General features: G+C 36.8%; 1 protein-coding gene across 1 annotated transcript in view; it reads left to right on the forward strand.

Moving 5' to 3' along the window:
- LOC139147869 (integrator complex subunit 8-like) overlaps nucleotides 1–21,301 on the forward strand; it is a 127,057-nt gene that overhangs the window by 90,604 nt on the left and 15,152 nt on the right. The window contains exon 11 of the mRNA XM_070719084.1: nucleotides 20,630–20,763. Within this exon, the coding sequence (XP_070575185.1) occupies nucleotides 20,630–20,763 (134 nt within the window). The remainder of the gene's footprint in view (nucleotides 1–20,629; nucleotides 20,764–21,301) is intronic.

Here is a 21,301-nt window from a genome sequence, read left to right on the forward strand (position 1 = left end):
CTTATATGAGTGACAGACCTCACTATCTATTACGTAAACATCAGTATTAAAGATGCGGCTGAAAGGTTACTCTTTCAGAAGGACAAACAATTTAGATTTCATATCTGAACATGAGAACTCCATACTCCCTTGTTTACATAACCACATTCCTAACTGTGATGCAGTCGGATGCAATTGAAAATTCTGTGCATAGCGGCTGGCAGTGACCAAGAAACAATGGAGAAAGTGTATATAAACCATGCAAGTTACACAGAGGAAACTCTGTCTAAATATCTGGATACATTATGCATCGTTTGTGCAGAATACTGCGCGAAAAGATACCAAATAATGTCAAAGGGGTAACAGGAACCAGCTAAAATTTGCATCAAAAGATGAATAGAGTGGTGCCACGCATGAACATATGCACCAGTTCTCCCTCTTGCAACTCTTTTGTTGGGGATTTTCTGGAGTAAGTCCAGAGTATTACTTGCATATCCTTTGTTTCTATATAAATTGCTAGTCTCACTTTTTGATATGACATTGATTTACCCTTTTCAATGCTTAAAGTTTTCCCGTAAGTCATTTTGAACCATGAACTTTCTGCCACACTGAATATAATGTCATGACGTCTAACTTTGGTGTCTATCTGCAATTGTGTAATACGAGCCTGTGGGCTATTTGAGCTGCGGGTATCAACACTGATATCCCCTGTTATTTTATAAGAGATATGTCTGTCTCAATAGCAATGTGACCCAATGGAAAACTATTGGTGGGTTTTTTTTTATACGCAATCAAAAAAATTGAAAATAGAATAAAAAAAACAAGGTTAAATAGCCCCTTGCTGCATGGCTTTGCTGGCTTGCCGAGCTCAGCTCAACTGCTGAGGGCACTCAGTCTGCCACAGAACCCCTGATTTCCGGTACCATTGTATCATGGGTAATTTGGGCCAAAACGGCGTTCTCGGCGAGATTCGCTGATCAGTGGAAACAACAACTCTCTCAACTCGGCATTTCAACACGAATTCGCGATGCTCCGTGTTTATTTTTATTCCGACGTTGTGGCCCAAGTTCGAAAGAATACCATCAAAGCCATATGCCACAAAATTACCGAGTTTTATTGCCATGATCATTTTTACCTTCTCGTGTCTATTTATAAACAGAGAAGGTATTAGAGTTGAAAACCGGTATGCTGCTGTCAACTACTTCTGTCTGTCAAGACTTCTGTCTGTCAAGATCCGTTGACGTCATGCCATTGTGATGGGTCATATCATAAACTGGTGGGGGTGTTCATGGCTCAGGTTGAGGTGTGGGAGAACGATTTTGAGCTGTGACAAAAATCAAAAGGGACTTAGTGGCATAGCCACAGTGTTACTGTTAAGCCTTTCTCCAAGGTTTCTTAGTTGACTACAATCTATTACAGACTACTGAGCTGACGTTAGGGGTACTCACTTTGTGTTTGCTCACTCTGTGAGCGCTAGTGTTTGGTACTGAGTTGCGTGGATATCCCCTCATGGCCTCACGTGATATGGGCCTGGTGCATAATCTGCAGAGATGATCATATGCCTCCGAGTCTGAAAACTGTCATTGTGTAAGCCTGTCGGCATTTTCCTTGCATTTTTTCTCATTTAATTTGCAAAATATCGGCGAGTACCTCAATATTTCAAGATAACCCTCTCTTTCCAATCGTTTCCTGCAGTTTCAGAGTCATATCAACGAAAATGAGTGAAAATTTTAGACAGGAAAATCGGACGTCGGCCATGTTCAATGTTTACAGTACAATCAGAAGTTTATGTGGAGGAATTAACCAACAAACACTGTTCATGATGCCCGCCCTCTAGAGGCAGACCTTCCTATATGAAGTACCACATTTGATGCTTGTGGAAAGCTTGACCACACAATGGAGCATTTAAACTTTTAGAAAATGACAAACTGAATAAGAAGGTATTCTGAAAATGTCAAATACTGAGGAAAAATGCGCAAATATTCAAAATAAACAGGTTAACTGACTGGTCAGCTATAAAAAACAATGAAAATGTTTATGATCAAAAGTTTTTGAGATGCGCACATTTTAACAAATACAGAAATTATGAACATCATAAATATAAGACAAAACTATTTTTTCAGGGATGGGACAGGTTGGAAATGAGGGGTGAGAGACAAAGGCACTCCTATTGCTGCATGTGGATGCAGCCACACCATTTCATTTACAGCATACTTATTCACTGTGTTGTGTTCAAGTTCCATATTGTACTGACTGTCATACAAGGATAACATAAGCAAATCAAATCAAATTAGAAAAGGATCAATGCTGTTGTGTGGATTTTGCTGAACATGGCTGATTTTAATATTTCGCCCTATATATTTGGTATCCAGCAAAGGCATATTTTGATGTAAAGTCAAAATTAACACAACATTGCTGACAATATATGTTACCGTGAACTTTTCTTTTTTAAATTATAGTATAGTAGTACTTCGAACAGATTAACAATTATCGTAATGTCAACGCACAATTTTACATCACAAAGACTGTAATTCTGCCAATTTTTTTTGTTTTTCAGTCATTTTATAAATTTTGCCCTGCACAAGATGATTGAACAAATTGCAATGTTTGAATTTGTAAACTCAAAGAATAAAAATCCTTTGGTCACAGATTAAATTATTTTTTGAAAAGAAATTTACTCTTAAACACTTTTAGCATACCATCAAAAAAGTTAGCTTTTCTTCTTTCTGTGTTGTCTTTCTTTTTCCTCGGGTCTTTTCTGTTGTCTTTATGTTTGTTTTTTCAATTAAAAAATTAAAAAAAAAAACACTTTTAGCATATATTCTTTACGCGGTCATGTATTTCAAGGAAAATATGCCTATTAAAAACAGTAATTTCTTCACTTTCAATTATTTTCAATACTATGACAATTATCAGCCATGAGGTTATACAAACACAAGACCAGATAAGCGTTTTTCATCATTTCCACATGACTCTTTGGAAAATCCATTAAAAACAGTTAAAAGTGACTTAAATGATCACTTGGTTACAGATGCCAGGTTGAGTATTTCACATACACTCAGGTCAGTAGGGAAGTGCGTCATTACTATTTTGGACTGTTAATTCTTATTTCTGAATTATTTAACTTTTTTTCCACATTGAACTATCTTTAGGCAGTTTATACTGTAGCTTAGAATTTTTTTGATTGATGTATTTAATCATCTTTTGGGTTCTCAACTATTTACCAACAACTCCATGCCAACAACCAATTACCTGACCTGGCCACACATTAGAGAAGGTACAGCGTCATTGACGGTATTTTTAGTCCTTTGTGCCCTGTGGGCACAAAGTACTAATGTGATGACGCGGCCTCTGTTGTTGCATACAGTGGGCCGTATGCTGTGGACGCAGGTATCTCAGAAACGCTTCAGTAACTTTTTCTGAAATTTGGTCTGGTGGTCACTTGGGCATGTATCTCAAACGGTCTTTTTTCTTTTTTTGATTGAATCATTTTAAAGTCACTTTTTTAGCTTTTTTCTGAAAACCACTATTTTCAATTTTTCCTCAAAACCACTGATTTGATTATTGTGATATTTGGCATGGGTGTTCGTATAGTTGCAATGCCGTCAGAAATGTTCAAAATTTGGTGATACATGCCTTGTATTATTTTTAAACAATATTTTTATCCATTTTTATTTTATATTTACTTGATTTTGCCTCGCTTTCGTTAAAGCTACCGTCTGCGCATGCGCACAACTCTAGGACAATTCTGAGTTGAAGAATCGAATCGGACGCCATCTTGTTTCTCGTTCTGGGTACATTTTTTACGTCGTGATCGTTTCACTGTGTATTTCAACATATTCTATAGTTATGAAGTTGACAGTGATGCACTTTTGCGGCTGTCGTGTATTTTTTGGTACGAAAGGCGCTTTTGATCGACTGAAGAATGATGGCCTCCGTAGGCGATAAACACCGGTACCGGCAGGCATATCAGTTCTACTGAGGAAGCAATCCACTGGCCCGTATAGGTCAGGGGCTCACTTAGGGGAGAACCACATGATTTCTGGGGGGGGGGGGGGTATGGAGGATTTTGAGAAAAAAAATGTCACCAGGCGAAATAAAAGAAAAAATTAAGCCTGTAATGGCTTGAGAAAAAAAATTCTCACAACAGACAGAAATAAAAAGGAATTGTCACAATGCAGTTGAAATGAGCAAAATTTTGGAAACTTCATCCTCATGTATTCTTTGCTGGCATGCTGCCATAGGCAGCGCAAATGTTTTTACCACAAGCAATTCTTATGTGTTTTTTTTCCCAGCGCTTACGACATAAGCATTCACTACTTTACACCTCAGTGCACTCGATGTTTCCCTTCCCTTTTCTGACCCAAGAAATTATATTTCAGGATTTCTGTTGCAATATCTCAATGGTATAGGCAATATCTAGATGGGACTATTTGACTTCTGTAAATTGTGAAAATTTAAAACACAAGACAGGAGTCAATAAACTAGTGTTAAAACCAATACATTATTCTCTCGATATAAATATGTTAGAAAGATTACAAGTTGACAATGAAAAATTGAGGATCAACAAATATAAAGAAATACAATGTGTGAGCCTTGTTTCTCTGACCACAAAAGATAACATCCCCCCCCCCTGAGAACTTAAAAGGAATGGACTATTTTAAAGAAAAGCAGGTATAGTAATGATCACAGTTGATTTGCCAAAAAAGTGTTCTACAATAGAAAGTTGTATATATACTAGACTTTCCATTTTGTTTTCATTTGTTGGAATGTAAAATGAATACATAAAACCATCCTGTGATATGTGAAACAGTGGCTTAAATTTGAAAATTCACTGCTACTCCATTCGAAAAAACAATTGATGCAGGTCTGACAGTAGAAATAAAAAAAATGCTGTCTCTCTGACCAAAAAAGTTCCCATACCCACTTCGTGCATACCCCCCCCCCCCGAAATCAAATGGGTCTCCCCTTAATATGCGCATGCGCATATAACAAGTTAGCATTGTTTTGCAAGGACCTACGCCATCTTGTTTCTCGCGTCTGGTGCGAATCTTGACGTTTTTGGGGTTTTTAGCGTGTATTTGATGATGTTTTGTAAATATGGAGTTCACAGTGATGGTACTTTTGTTGCTGTCATGTATTTTTTGGCACGAAACGCTCCTTCGATAGACTGAAGAATGATGGCCTCCGTACTCGGTACTCCCCAGTACATTGCTTCAGTGAGGCAATCCCACCGGCGGCCCGTACTAATAGCTGGGTGAGAGCGAGGGAACGCTCTGTCCTTCTACCTCCATGTCATAACAAACTAGCGTCGTTTTATGTTGATGTACTGTCCTTTCGACATAGCGATAACTTTTAGTTTTCTGTTGCTTATTTTGGGTAATTTCGACAGTTGTGCATTGATTTTGACATCATTGTTGACTCCGATCGCTATTACAGTGTGTGCATGCTTATATTGACCTAGCCCTGCGTACGATGCTGTGTGTTCCGCTACAGCTAATCGCCCCGCTCACCACAGCCCTGCAAAGACCCGTACGTAGGGTGAGCGGGGCGATTAGCTGTAGCGGAACACACAGTATCGTACGCAGGGATGTTGACCGATTTACTAAGGAAGTACGCGCACTTCAGAATCACGGCATAATCCGACATGGTATAAATTTGGCATGATCATCAGATCATACATGATCCGAGATTGCACTTCAGCAAGGTCACGATAACTAATGTTGTTTGTTTCACTGTCGTTTAATACCTATATTTCCACTAAAAGACCATTAGAATTTCATCCTTGCTACTTTGAAATCGTGCACTGGCATGCATGTAGTTGTCAACATCACTATGCTTGAATGTAGTAGACTCTTACTATGAACATATCGACTGTCACTGCATATTGCATATGTGTGGAAGTCACTCCATATCATATCAAAAAATGTAGTATTGCGACGTTTGAGCTGCCAGAAGCCAGAATTTACAGTTTACGAGAAAGTTATCTTACATGTAAAACTCAGTTCTACTGTGAACAAATGCAAGCTATGTTGTATAACTATCTTGAATAGCATAATATTTTGTACCTATCACCGTGTCAGAAAATCAGAAGGAAACAACCAGTCAGACAAACTGTGGTCAGGATGATACTGTCCAATTTTAATATTTGTCTCTCGGCACACACCAGATACTCATGACTGTAAAACAACATTTCCATATAATTGTATATTCAGTTTTTATATTTAATTTGCTTTTCACCATATTGTATGTCCTTCCCTGCACTACATAATTCAAAATTAAATATTGTCTTTGGCCTATACATACTTGAGGGGTAAGCTTATTTAGTCTCACACATTAAAGATGCACTGTTGACCTACAGAGTCCAAACTTTTTATCATTGTATTGTAGATAGGTGTACACTCCAAATACTAAGTACAAGTGTGGTGAGCGTAACAAGCAAATGTTTTTAGTCAATGGCCCAAATTTATTTTCTATATGATGGACAATAAATACATGTGTAATCAATGCCAACAGTCCAGTTTAAGTAATTTGGTTTAGATTAGCCATTGGCTAAATTTTCTCCCCTTCTGTATTATATAAGTTCACCGTTTCCTGTTTTAGATATTGTTTATCCTATTGAGTCCCATCTCTAATTCTTAATTCACTTTCATATCAGGGTTGTTGATACTTAGAATCCACACTTGAACTTATGCTGGAGCAGTAACCAACCAGTTCAAATAACTTTCATTTATGTCCAAACAATTTGACTTTTTGCCAAATTTCACATTTATGGCAAATAATAAACAGTATGGAGGTACAAAGGACGCCGGTGCCCCCGGGCCCCATGTTTTAAAATCCGGTGGCTAAAAATAGCTTATTTTGCAATAAACAACTTCAAAAACGTGTACTTTTGTGTCCAAAGAACGATATGCGAAGACACGTGTACGATTATGATCGATACCTTTCTGACTAATGGTGAATGGGTCAGCTCGGTGATCGAATGCCTCATTGTCTCGTAAAACCGCCAGAAACCACAGGTGGTAAATTGGTCAAAATCGTTGATTTTACGGATTTTTAAGAGGTCGTACAGATCACAGCGTTTATTTAGTTTTGAACCAGAGAGTAGAATCATGTACAGTAACATGCCGCCATCAGAAGGAACCTGTTGGTGGTCATGCTTGCATACTTTTACTGGCCTGTCAACAGTAGAATCCAACATGCACTATTTCCGGGGGTTGGAGCAGTACATTTTCGCGAGCGTGTACTTTTGTGTCCAAAAATGAAATACGCACAATATTGTCATCAGCGTGTAATACCGTTGACATTAAAAACCTACGTTGTAAAATTGGGTGGAATTCTGACGCGACGACTGGTTTGAAGACACTCGAATTTCGAGTAAAAACGTAAAATTCTGTACAATTTCAACCACTTGAACACACCACTGAAATACGAAAACACACACAGCGATGCCGTTGAATTTACAGTGGGTTAGTCCAGACAACATGCTCTTTCAAGCTGCCCATCAAAATCTAGGCTGTACCCTAGTCAAACTTAGAACATCATCGGATCGTGATGACAGTCATAAAATTGTAAAGTGACACATGTCAAATTCCTCAAATTGAGGGCAGTAAACACCGTTCTATCCAATCATAGCATATGCAACACAGTCTGGTCTCCTCCTACTGAACTCTGACACTCAAATTTTGCATGATCACCCTCTATATAAGGTAAAATGGGCAGAACATGCTTCTTTTTTGGCATATTGCATTTGGCGGGAAATTCTGGCATGTCCTAAGGACACGCCCAACAATAATGTCACATGACATATTTTGGCAACCGCCATTGGCCAGCTACTTTCATTATTGACACAAGGCGACGTGAATGAATATATTACTAATCAAGGTCACTCATCATTTACGCGCCAGTAGCCCCGAACGAAACACCAGCTCGTCTTCATCCCTGCTGAATATTTCATTGCCGTCTTCATTTTATTGTAGAAATCACTTTTAATACTGTATTCTGAAAGTTTTGATGTTTTTTGCACGAATTATATCTACATAACGTAGGCTCCTGTTTGTTCGTGAGCGCTTTATAGTAATAATAGTGCCACCGGGTGCCAAACTAGCAGTTGGTGAGTGACTGGTACTGATTAAATACCCTCATGCCGAGTCGGAGTATTTTCATCGTCTTTTTCAATTAATTATCAAGTAGGTTATCACGTTCAACAGTGTGTGTTGAAAAGTCGGTGAATTATTGTATATTTTACAGTAGATAATTAGTCAGTAGGTGAACGCTTTGTATGATTACTTAGCTCTGAGTTTATGACGTATGGCCATGCCAAACGCTGTGATATAATTTGATACAGTTCATTGTTAGCAAACGTGTCAAAAGCCCTTGGCAACACTAGCGATCACAAAATTCTTCTTTCAACGAAAATTATATTGTATCACTTATTCTGGTAAGTCTGTGAGTGAAACGTGCAAAAAGACAACACAGTTGCTTTCGAGGGCATTGATAATTACGTTGTTAATTAATCAACATGCTGTCAAAAAATGTTTCAACATTGATGGGCATGTGGCTATCTGAAACGCTACCTATTTGAATTTAGTTCATCATTGTTGCTGTCTAGCTGTGATATCGCAGCGGTACTTGTGGCGTATATCGAACGCGCTTGAGTCATTCGGGTCATCGCCACAGTCTGCGCTGGCGGAAACCATTTTAATTGTGGGGCCGAAGCGAATGCTAATGTGAGTACGGTTGGCTTGTAATTGCACAGATATTTCTAATATTTGCGATTCAATTACTTAGTAGGAGTTTCAGATAAATTAGCAGCTGAGAAAGCGAGAAATAATATAGTTTAGAAGCACTTAATAATTTTTGGGATCACACATAACTGGCAATATCCCCCTTCCATAGTGAGAAGTACCATGCATGATGTCATTGCTTTAGATCCAATCAAATTGCTGGTACCGGACCACACCCCAAATCAGGGGTTCTGTGGCAGACTGACTTGCAAAGTCTAAGGCGTAGCCAGAGGGGTAGACTTGGTTCAAGTCGGTGAATTTTAAAAAAATAAAATCATTATAATAGTTTCTCTTGTGTCTCTCCTATTTCATACAAACCTATCCGGAATTTGGCAGCTCACGCCAGGTTTTCCCAGCGATTGAATGCGTCACGTTTGAGTCTGCGCAGTAGTGAGTTAGTTTCTGCCGGATTCACCGACTTGGACTTCTTGCAAAGTACAGGCGGTGAGACGGACTGTGTACACAGTGACGTAGAGCAAATACAAAATGATTGACAGCCCCCGCCGTTATTCTGGCCAATAAGAAGAACGCTTGCTAATAAACCTCTGCATGCATTAAAAAGTTTGTTGTCATCTCCGTGCAAAGCTAGACATCGAGTACGTTTTATATCTGGGCGAATAATAGCATCAAGTTCGTACATCCACCGCGTTTTACAAATGATCGTCGACCACCGCTAATCATGCGAGATTACCAAAGAAAGCTTGTTGAGAGTTACATTGAGGGAAAAGATGTGTTCGTCTGCACACCAACCGGCAGCGGAAAATCACTGACATACGAAGTCGCTCCACATTGTTTTGATTTCCATCGCTTCGATTCGGGCACGTAAGAGAACAGGCTCCAACTGTAAGGACGGTGTCTTTTTCCATCCTTGAATAACCGGCCACGATTTTCGCATTTTGTAACATGGGCCCCACAAACAACACATATTTTCACACGTTTTCGGTGATAGAACAGAGGTCGTGCTGACTTTTGTGGGAGTGATCGCACTCGACATTTGTCAACAGCGCCATGTGAGTTTTATGCACGTCTCGTTTGGGTCAATTGGTAACTCCTCCCAGTGTGTAAAATTTAGTGATGTCATCTTATGAATAATATATGAGTAAAGAAAACGTCATCTCATGAATAATTTATAGCAACGCAGATCGTGCAAGAAAGCCAAGTCTGTGATTCCGGGTGAAACTCCGCTGTATAGGTTCACTCCACTCATCGCGTTCACCCTACTCATCGCGTCCACTCACGCACGCGTTTCACATAAAAGCAAAATACAAATCATTGCGTTCACTCACTCAAACAGTCACAAATCACAGACTTGAACCAAGTCTACCAGAGGGGCTGTAAGAGAGTCTTTAGTATCACATCCCTCTGAAGGTAGAAAGGTTTTTTACAGATACATTCAACTGTGTTATGACATAACACAGTGAATGTATCTGTAATGTTACATCATAGACAGTAATCATAAAGGAGAATGCTACAGTGTAAATTTAAATATAAATAATTATTTAAAGTCATCAGCAGAAAAGAGCAATATCACTTATAGGGTATTATATTGGAAGGCCATCCAAACTGGGGGGGGGGGGGGGGGGGGGCACAAGATGGTGTCAATCAATGCATCAAACAAAGCGATGTATCAGAACCGAGCTGACCAACGAGAAGACCAGCTCAGTCATTATGCTGTATTATATCATACAAATATAGTGATGGTGCAAATACAGCGATCTGATTGGTTGAGACACAAAAAGAACTGTGGTATATTGGCAATATACCACAGCTGGCGTACGCGCAAGCTCTCACATTGAGCAACAATCCTTTTTGAACATTCTATGCCAGAATTTCAATATACTGTTATGATATAATAGCAATTAAAATCACACCCAGCGATGGTATACCACTCGATTTTGACCAGTTCACTCCATATATGCACTCTCTATCGCTCGTGAATATATGTCGTGAACTGGTCAAAATCTCGTGGTATACCTTCGCTGGATGTGCTTTATTGCTTAAATACACAAGACAGACTGTGTATACATCGACAGTGCAAAGAGTTTTACAACATCAGAAGAAGATGCATGTTCATAGACCACTCTGAAAAGCAGTTCCATCGTAGCATCTTATATTTATTTAATATTTATTATTCTTTCACCAGAGTTACTGCAAACACTATTAAATGACATATATTGATGGGTCATAAAGATTTGAAAACTACAAATACAATTTAACAATCAAAATAAATACTCAACTGAAAGCTTTAAATTTTACCTACAGAAAAGGTATTCCCATGTTCTGCCCGAGTGAGTCACTTCTTCACGAAAAAACCCCTAAACATGGGTTGTTTTTTCGGCTGAAAAAGCGGCATGGGTTGATAACAAAGCACACAGGTAAACTTTCACATGCAATAGAATAAAGTTGAAAATTCACCAATTTTGTCAAAGGAATTGCTAGCAATGGATCTTATTTTTGGAATATACATTAGCAGATGTTTCGTCTTGGGTGGCACACCCTGTATGAAAATATCAGGAGTATCCTTCACAGGGTTATAACTGACAACAGCAGCCATTTGAAATGATTGGCGTCATTGTAAAATGAGAATGTACAATATTTATAACCTTATCACATAACGGTATATGATATATATATAGACATGCAAATTCAAAATGTTTATTTACTATTCCATAGCTTTACCTATTCACCTCAGCAGAAAAACACTCTGTGGCACAAAGACACCATGTATTCTTGTACCTCTAAAACCCTCAAAATGTGTGGTTTTTGACCTTCCATTGAACTATTTTGAATCATTGAAACTGTTGTGTAGATTAAGTAGTGTTACCAAAAATAAGACATATAAGGTGAAACTTAAATTTCCAACAGTGTTATTCCAAATTTCCATTTTACAGTGATTTGGATTATATAAAATGAACATATAGGATTGATTTACTTGTTATTTAATCATTTAAGGTGGAGCTGCATGTTGCCAACAGTTTTTTCAAATCAATATTTTACATGAAAGATGACAAGAAAACCTCTCATACTATATATTTTCAAAAAGCAGAGACTCTAAAGTTTAGTATGGTAGCAGTAGTTTACATGAAGGATGAAGTGGGTGTATACTTTGGGTAAATTTTGATATTAATGATAAAAATTAAGTCAAAAACTTAACACTATTTTCTGAAATGTAATATTTTACTCGAAAGAAGAGTCTATGTAGAAAAAATGACTGTTTTATTTGCATTATCTATCCTCATTCTAAAATGGCAAGGATTGAAAGACTGAGACTAAAAAATTGATTAAAATCATGATTAAAAGAAGAAAAATGCCTCTTATTCAAAATGCCTCCCAAAAATGCCAAATGCCAAATGCCAAAAAATGCCTCCCAAACAAAATAGTGGTTTTGTTATATAGCCAAAGAGGAGTTAAATCCTTGGAAATTTGAAAGAAGCCAGGAAATCAGGTGATTTGCATACATTTACATAAATTATCCTTTCTTTATCACACAACTTTCGACTGCTTGATAAGGTAAAAAGTGAACCAAACCAATATTTTAATCTTGGGCTAAAAATTAATGAAATTTGAATGAATATTTGCAAAAAAGTGATTTTTGAGCAAAATACGTTGAGTTTGGTGCAGCGCCCCCTTAACTACGCACATAAATAAATTCAAAACCTTACTACTCCCATTGCTGTATATTTACATCTTTTCTTTGATATTGGAGATATTGCCACAGTGGTATTTGATTTTAATAATGTAGTTTCATGTTATAATTATAATTAACAGTATAATTATGACTAATGTAACACAAAAACATACTATATTTGTATACCTCTAAAACCCCATACAAAGTATAATGTTGTAATTTACATTGAACTACTGTTTATACCAACAAATCCAGAACACTGTTTTCTACCACCAATAAATATTCACAGTACTTCAGTTTTGTATGATAGAAATTGTCACACTTGTTTCCATTACATTGAGTGAGAATGGTATAATATGACTGAGTAATGTAACACAAAAATACTATTCTTACTATTATTTCTCTAGATCCCCATACAATATTTAGTAATGCAATGTACATGGGATTTAGGTGTATCTTTACTGTAAACCTCGCAGCAGAACAACATTACCAAAAATTATGATGCAAAAATACCAAATATAAACTTTATAACATAATTATTAGTAACAGCAGCTGTTTTAATGATTCAGGCACACAGCATTTTCGACAACATCATAACAATACATATTGCATATTCAAACAATATTTTTCCCTTTATGTGTATTCACACTACTTTTGTTCGGCATTCTAGAAATTGTCAAAGTGGTGTTAGTTGAATGAAGTTTACAGTTATGAAATGTGATGACGCGTCAAGACAACATTTGAATCTTTGATACCCAATAGTATCATTAACAGTAGAATAATGTTTTACAAATTATTGTAAGAGAAGTGGTAAATGAAGTGTTCTGTCAATAAATCATTTACCTCATTGACCACACAAAAGCCTGTCTCTCATGTCACAGTGAGCAGGATATGCCGGGCTCAAAATTTCACCATATGAAATATCATTACATGCTCCCTAAATCTTCCCTTATCATAAAACTATCAGTCTGTTTTCTTGTTTCCTTCGTTACAGTTTCAAGTGTATTTTCTGTGTCCTGTTGTATCAACTTCACCCTCTTGTTGCTTCCTCATTGTTAATATTAGTGAATATTGTGTATGTATGTTACCCTCACATCTATATTTTGTATGATTGTCAATTCTTGCTTTCTGAAATAGCTTTTGTCTCATGCCAAGGGGTCAAAGTGCATGATATTGAAATGCACTGAGGGTAATGTGTTGACTTCTCACCAATGCAAGTGTTTGAGATAGTGATCAGAAGAATCCTTTTAAGCAAAAGTAATGTTATTCATGTCAAAAAGTTCTGTTTGTTTATGAAACTAGATATAATCCTGCATTTTTGCATCTTTGTCACTCATTTCTGGTATGAAATTACTGTCTAGCCTAAAACTTCACTTGGACTTGTTAGCTCCGCTGTCAGCGACGCAGAGCTTATCAAATAGTGTTAATTTCTGTCGTCGTCCGTCATCCTCTGTCGTCCGTCGTCGTCTCATCAACAATTGCCTTCTTCTCTGAAACCACAAGTCCAATTGCTTTGAAATTTTGTATGCAGTTCTCTTGGGGTGACCTCACTTCAGTTTGTTCAAATTGTAGTGAAATTTGCATATTTGTATTTTGGGGGCATTTTTTGCTGTTTTTGGTAAAAAAATCTTCTTCTCTGAAACCGCTTGTTCAATTGCTTGAAATTTGATATGCAGTTTACTTAGGGTGACTTCAGTCAGATTTGTTTAAATCGTGGTGAAATTTGCATATTTGTATTTTAAGGCAATTTTTGTCGGTTTTGGTCAAAAAATCTTTAAAAATCTTCTTCTTCAAAACTACCGGTCAGATAGCTTTGATATTTGGTACATAGGTCCCTAGGGATGATCTATTTCAGATTTGTTCATATTGTGCGAAATATGCAAATTTGCATTTTTAAGGCTATTTTGCCATTTTTGGTCAAAAAATATGTTTCTCAAAAAGTACTGGTCTGATAGCTTTGAAATTTGGCATACAGGTTCCTATAGATGAACTAAGTATATTGAATATCTGATATTGAATATCTGATGAAATCTGTAATTAGGGGACAAAGCCCTATGGGGCTTGTCCCCTATTGTATTTACTCTGGATCACTTCTTCTTCTTCTTCTTCTTCTTCTTCTTCTTCTTCTTCTTTTTCCTCTTCTTCCGTAAATTCTTTGCAAAGCTAGATCTCCAAAACCGTTGCACGCAGCCTTTTCAAATTTGCAGGGCATATTAAGCATACTTAGTACTGGTGCACCTGGTGCATATTTTGATTGGATACATGACCTGACTTTTATTAATTATTAAAAATTTTAATTTCACCTAATTGCATAAAAATTGAAAAATCGAAAATCTGTTAAGAAACTTTTTAGACCATACTACCTAGATGCTACATACCAAATTTCAGGAATTTTCACCTTGCCGTTTATGAGAAGAAGATTTTTAAAGTATTATTTTTCTCATTTTTCAATAACCTTTGACCTCCCCTATACCTCTGCAGCTAAGCTATACCAATGGCTTATTCTGGCCTATGTGAGAGTCCTGGGGGGGGGGGGGGGGGGGGGGGCGGGGGCGGGGGCGGGGGTAGTGACTACTGAACAATGACCAACAGGGGATCAAACTGCAAATCAATATTTTGAGGATGAACTTGACCTATGACCCTAGCATGTTTCGATACCTCATTGATAATGCACATATCTAATTCCAGCCTTCAAACTAGAGCTAGAGTTCTGATTTTTGGTACACAGGGACATGTATCAGTGTTAAGGTTTTTTAACAAAATGTCACATGACCAGCACATCCTATACCTCATTGATTATGCACATATCAAATTCTGGGCAAGCCAATTGAGCTGGAGGTCTCATTTTTGGTATATAGGGAAAACTATTGAAAACAATTTTTTTCACCAAATGTCACATAACCTTGATGACCTTTGACCTCAAATGGTATCATATTTGGTATGATGGGAGACCTTATGGTACCATATGCCGTACTCATTAAATATGCACATATCTAATTTTTGGCAAGCCAACAGAGCTAGAGGTCTGATTTTTGGTATATAGGGATAACTATGGGATACAATTTTTTTGACAAAATGTCACGTGACCTCGATGACCTTTGACCTCAAATATACATATCTGTCCATAACTCAGTAACCACAAGGGCTACACCCTTCATATTTGGTATGATGGGAGACCTTATGGTACCATATGTCATACCTCATTAAATATGCACATATCTAATTTTGGGCAAGCCAACAGAGCTAGAGGTCTGATTTTTGGTATATAGGGATAACTATGGGATACAATTTTTTTGACAAAATGTCACGTGACCTCGATGACCTTTGACCTCAAATATACATATCTGTCCATAACTCAGTAACCACAAGGGCTACACCCTTCATATTTGGTATGATGGGAGACCTTATGGTACCATATGCCGTACCTCATTAAATATGCACATATCTAATTTTGGGCAAGCCAACAGAGCTAGAGGTCTGATTTTTGGTATATAGGGATAACTATGGGATACAATTTTTTTGACAAAATGTCACATGACCTCAATGACCTTTGACCTCAAGTATACATATCTGTCCATAACTCAGTAACCACAAGGACTACACCCTTCATATTTGGTATGATGGGAGACCTTATGGTACCATATGTCATACCTCATTAATATGCACATATCTAATTTTGGGCAAGCCAACAGAGCTAGAGGTCTGATTTTTGGTATATAGGGATAACTATGGGATACAATTTTTTGACAAAATGTCACGTGACCTCGATGACCTTTGACCTACCTAAGATTGCTTTGGCCCCGGCATTGCTGCTTGCAGCTATATTTTTGTATATTTTGGATAATTTTTCCCATTTTTGGTCAAAAAATGTGTATTTCCAAAACTACTCACTTGATAGCTATTTTGGGGGCAATTTTTGTCATTTTGGTCAAAAATGTGTATTTCCAAAACTACTCATCTGATATCTTTGAAATTTGGTATACAGGTTCCTACAGATGAACTAAATGTGATATTTTGAAATTATGATGAAATCTACAATTTTGTATTTCGGGGCAAATTTTGCCATTTTGGTCAAAAAGTTTGTTTCTCAAAAACTGCAAATCGATAGCTTTGATATTTGGTATACAGCTTTCAAGGGATTATTGTAATATATGATATATTGAAATTATGGTGAAATCTGCAATTTTTATTTTTTGGGGCAATATTTGCCATTTTGGTCAGAAAATTTTATTCTCAAAAAACTACTCGTCAGATAGCTTGGTTGACATGTCCTTTGGGATGATCCGATGTGATCTATTCAAATTATGTTGAAATCTTCAAATGTGGATTTCTGCAGCTATTTTAGCCACTTTTTTCTGGCCACTTAAATGAGCTATCAAAGATTTCCACCTTCTTCATCAACATGTGTCAAAAATAGTTATTCTCTACATAAACACAGCGGAGCTATATCAGCCGTTACACAGTACTGTAGATTTCCCATAACTCATTGCAATTTATATCCTCAGAGATACCCGAGTGAAGTCTACTATGTCTCCATGTGTAGACAAATTCACAGACTATTTATCAAAATTTTGAAAACGTACTTTTATTCACACCATTCTCCTCAATTCTCATTTTAAATAATTTAGGAAAATTATGCATAATTAGAGAGGAGATAGCATTTTTGTTAAGTTGCCAGAGATTGTGTCCTCAGCCATACAGAATAATGATGGAAAGTAGGGAGACTAGTTGCACCTGTTTTATGAAACAAAAGGATATTGATTTTTTGCAATGGAAGTGACAAAAGAAATTTGCATGCTAAGTTTTCTCAGAGAATGACCCCTTCAGTTCGTCATAACTTGCTGCCTAAAAAGTATGGCATTTGTAGTACCTGCAGAATGTGACTTTTATGGTTGTTTAGTGGTTATTTTCAAACTTTAACTGAAATATCTAAACGTACTTTTACTAGATATTATTTAAAACATATTCTGATGCTGCACACTAGTGCTTACATGCAGAACTGAAAAAGTTTTTAGAAAAGTAACCTTCTAGGACACAAATCAAAGAGTATTGTTGGTAATTTATTGTACTGTGCGTTAGGTCGCTTGTGTAATCTTATGTGGATAATCAGTGTAGAAATCCACCATGTTGACAATGTGGTCAACCACCTTAGACTTTTATGACTCACTTTAGGTGGCAAAATTGTATTTTAAGGTGCTGAGAATTTGGTACTACTCATTTACTTTGTATGCAACATACAGAACAGCTGCAGTTTCCCATTTCTTTCCTTTTATGTACTGACATTCTGTGAACAGGTCACCATACTCATATACCAGTTTTGAATTCAACTCAGTTATGGCATTCTCAGCATATGTTGACCAGTCTCCATTTTCTACTGTTTCTTTGGATATGACTGTGAGAGCTACCAATTTATGGTAGCCTTTATTTTTATACTCAGTGTTCCAAATGGATTCAATACTTCCGGCATTTCTCCAGGTCATGGGATCGCAAGGATCAACTTTGTTGGTGCCGTCTTTACTTCTGATTGGGCAAGTGTGTGAATAACCGATGGTGAGCCCTACAAGTTTCTTGAATGCAATTCCTTCGGCTTCTGCTAGGATTGAATTGATTGTAGCTAGTTGATTTTCAACCCAGTCTTCCACTGAGACTTTTTTGGTGTTTGCTGCCATGTCACAGTAAGCATAACCAGGTTCTAGTTTTGCATCTTCATATCTTGGGATGACATGATGTTTCTTGAATTTGTATGCAAGAAACACAATACCTATACACGATTCTTCTGACTTACGCCCGATTCCAGAGAATTGATTGGCTATGCGTCCATCTTCTCTAACCAACATGAACTCTTGGATCAAACTCTGTTTTAGTGCAAAGGCATAAGTTCATGGTCATATTGGGCAAATCTTTTTCGTATTTCAGTCGGCACCATTTCATCAGTTACAGCTGCAATGACCATCAGTCCATTGTAATTATCTTTTTTGTATACATCTTTCCAGTGTTTCTTTCTGATCACAGATTGATTCCAGGTTTGCCAGTTCCTGGCATCAAACTGTCTACCTTGACGTTCACATGCCCCTGACTTACCAATGGTATATTCCTCAATTGTCTCCCCAGTCATTTTTTCAATTTCTTTCAGTGTTTTCCAACACGTTTACAGAGTCGATGCTTGACCTCTGCAAAGTCATCACCTCCATTTTCATCCACATTTATCAAGTTGACAGTACCAATTTGCTTACCTAGTCGGTTGCTATCAAAAGCCTCCAAGAAATCAGTCGCCATATTTGAAGATTTTTTCTTTCCAGAAGATTACTTCTGTATAAATGGAGGATAATAATGACTCAGTGTTGGCACAAATTGACAGTCCTACATGTAACATGAAATGACTCTATTGATGTTATTTTTTTGGTGACATGAAATACAGAATTGTAGCCATTTTCTGCTGTACTAACTAAAATGAAATAAACTCTTATTGATGGTATTTCTTCTAGTGACACGAAATAAAGAAAGGTAGCCATTGACGATGCTATCATACAATGATTGATATTCACGGTATACAATATGGTGGCAATAAATATAGAATGGTAGCCATTGATGTTACTAATATGAAATGACTCTTTTGGTGACATGAAATACAGAAAGGTATTGATGGTAGAAACACACAATAACTCATATCATATAGTGACACTAATTACAGAAAGGTAGATATTGACAATATATACTAACATGAAATGACTCTTGTTGACGGTATTTCTTCCAATGATGCGAGGAAGGATGGTTGATGTCCACGTATATTGATATTAATATTCATTAGATTAGTAATTAATATTTATGAGACTTAGAGTTGCCATATATAATTCGTTGACTGTTATATTGAAACTCTGGCTTATTTTTGCTGTAAATGCAAGAAATCTGTCGTTCCTGTACGTAAAAGTCACTGTACTGTCTTTTAGCTAACAATCACGCCAATGGACATTGGGATGATTTAATATTTGACATCGAGGCTACCGCGTATCATGTTGTAGCAACGTATCCATTGCTTTGTATTAAAGCTAGTTGATAATCAATAACTGTGTGTGGTAGGTAACTGAAGGCCGGTGTTACAAAGAACGAGATGATGTTCACTCTTGTGTTGGGTTCTTGATCTGTGGAGGATATGGAATGAAGGAAAAACTGAACAGTGTTCCCATGAAATATTCCAGAAGCATTATGGTTTAGTGAGAGACAAAGTAGCTTAAGCCATTGAAACCTAGCCATGCACGCACTTGTGTTTGGAAAAGTTCAAGGTCACTTTTCAAGGTCATGGCCTTTCTACATTGCAGTTTTGTCAATTTCCATTTTACACTATACACACTCTCACTTGACATGAGTCAACAAGTAAGAATTTTGTTGAATACAAATAGTCATGTTTCATATTTCTATTCTGTTCTAATCTGCTTTATTGTCATGTCACCAAAAGTATTGCAAACCAAGCACTGTTGGACTAGCATTCTGGTGTTTTAAGGCACTTTTCATGTTTACTTTTGATTTAATAGCTCTATATAGAGTTTTCATAATATCACACAAATATTGACACATTTTATTTGAGTTGTAAAACGCAATCTGTCATCAGTTTTCCTTTTCTATGCCAAGTCTTCTGTTGACTTCCCATGTTATCAACATGTAAAGAAAGCTGACATTTCACCTTTTAGAAGTATCAGTTCCTCTTCCATCTACACCGAACAACTTAAAATTAACCTAGTAACTCTTCTTGTCAGTGATATAAAGATATATTTCTTACCAAAGATTATATAAAATCCCCTCACAGAATCCAAAACAAGATTGAATATCATCTTGTTCTTTTGTAACACCGGCCTTGAGTTACCTACCACACAAAGTTACTGATTATCAACTGTATTTAATATAAGTGATAAAAAGCGTCCATCAACTTTTCTTCATCACCAAACTGTAACCTGTTCACCCCTGGTTCATTGTAAAGAGGTCGACAATCACCATTGATGATAACAATTGATATTGGCCAAACTATTGTTTGAAAGAGTGGACATCATCACACTCTTTTACATCTGGCAACACAATTTATACTGCAAGTGACCTCATCAGACATACAAACAGAATTTTGCACTGGTGTCAATATCTTTGTTTTTAATTCTGTACGTCACGGGTGCATGAAGTTTAGATACCACAATACTACCGGTAGCTCATGTCAAGTCTTATTTTGGCATTTTCTATCTTTTCTGTTCAGAAAATAGATCAGTGTTGATTGGTCAGTTGGAGCAGAAGTTGATACAGAGTAACAATCCTGATCAAATCCTCGCTCTGTTGACTGAACTTTGTAAACTTGCACCGGGTAAAAGATACTCTTCAATATCTGACAAGGTTAGTAAAATATGCTTTGAGCATTGCTAATTTTTTGTAGGCTACCTTATAGTTTTATGGTTAAGATTAAGTTGGCGTTGCACATGACAAAGTGCATGTGCTCAAAATTACATTTTTTGCAAAGATTTATTCAATTTTCTTTGATTTTTTAATCTGAGATTAAAATATTGGTGGGGCTCACCTTTTAGCATGACAAGCAATCAAGTTGGGCTGGAAAGAAGCGTATAATAATACTTATACAAATATATGCAAAGCACCAAATTTCCTGGCTTTTTTCTCCCATTTTCAACATTTCAAAAAAATTAACTCCACTCCAGCGGGGTCAAAGTTTATGAAATTTTTACATTATGCTTAAATAATATGTTTATGAAAAGATACATTTTGGTAATAAGGTTCTTACAATTTGAATATGAGTAATTTACATTGCTTATCATGATTTTAATCAATTTTTGAATGTCAGTCTTTTAACCTCTACCACTTAAGAGTGAATATAGATAATGCAAAACAACATTGTCATTTTTTCACATGTACTCCAGTT

The sequence above is a fragment of the Ptychodera flava genome, chromosome 13, assembly GCF_041260155.1.
Source record: "Ptychodera flava strain L36383 chromosome 13, AS_Pfla_20210202, whole genome shotgun sequence".
In the NCBI taxonomy this organism is placed as follows: Eukaryota; Metazoa; Hemichordata; class Enteropneusta; family Ptychoderidae; genus Ptychodera; species Ptychodera flava.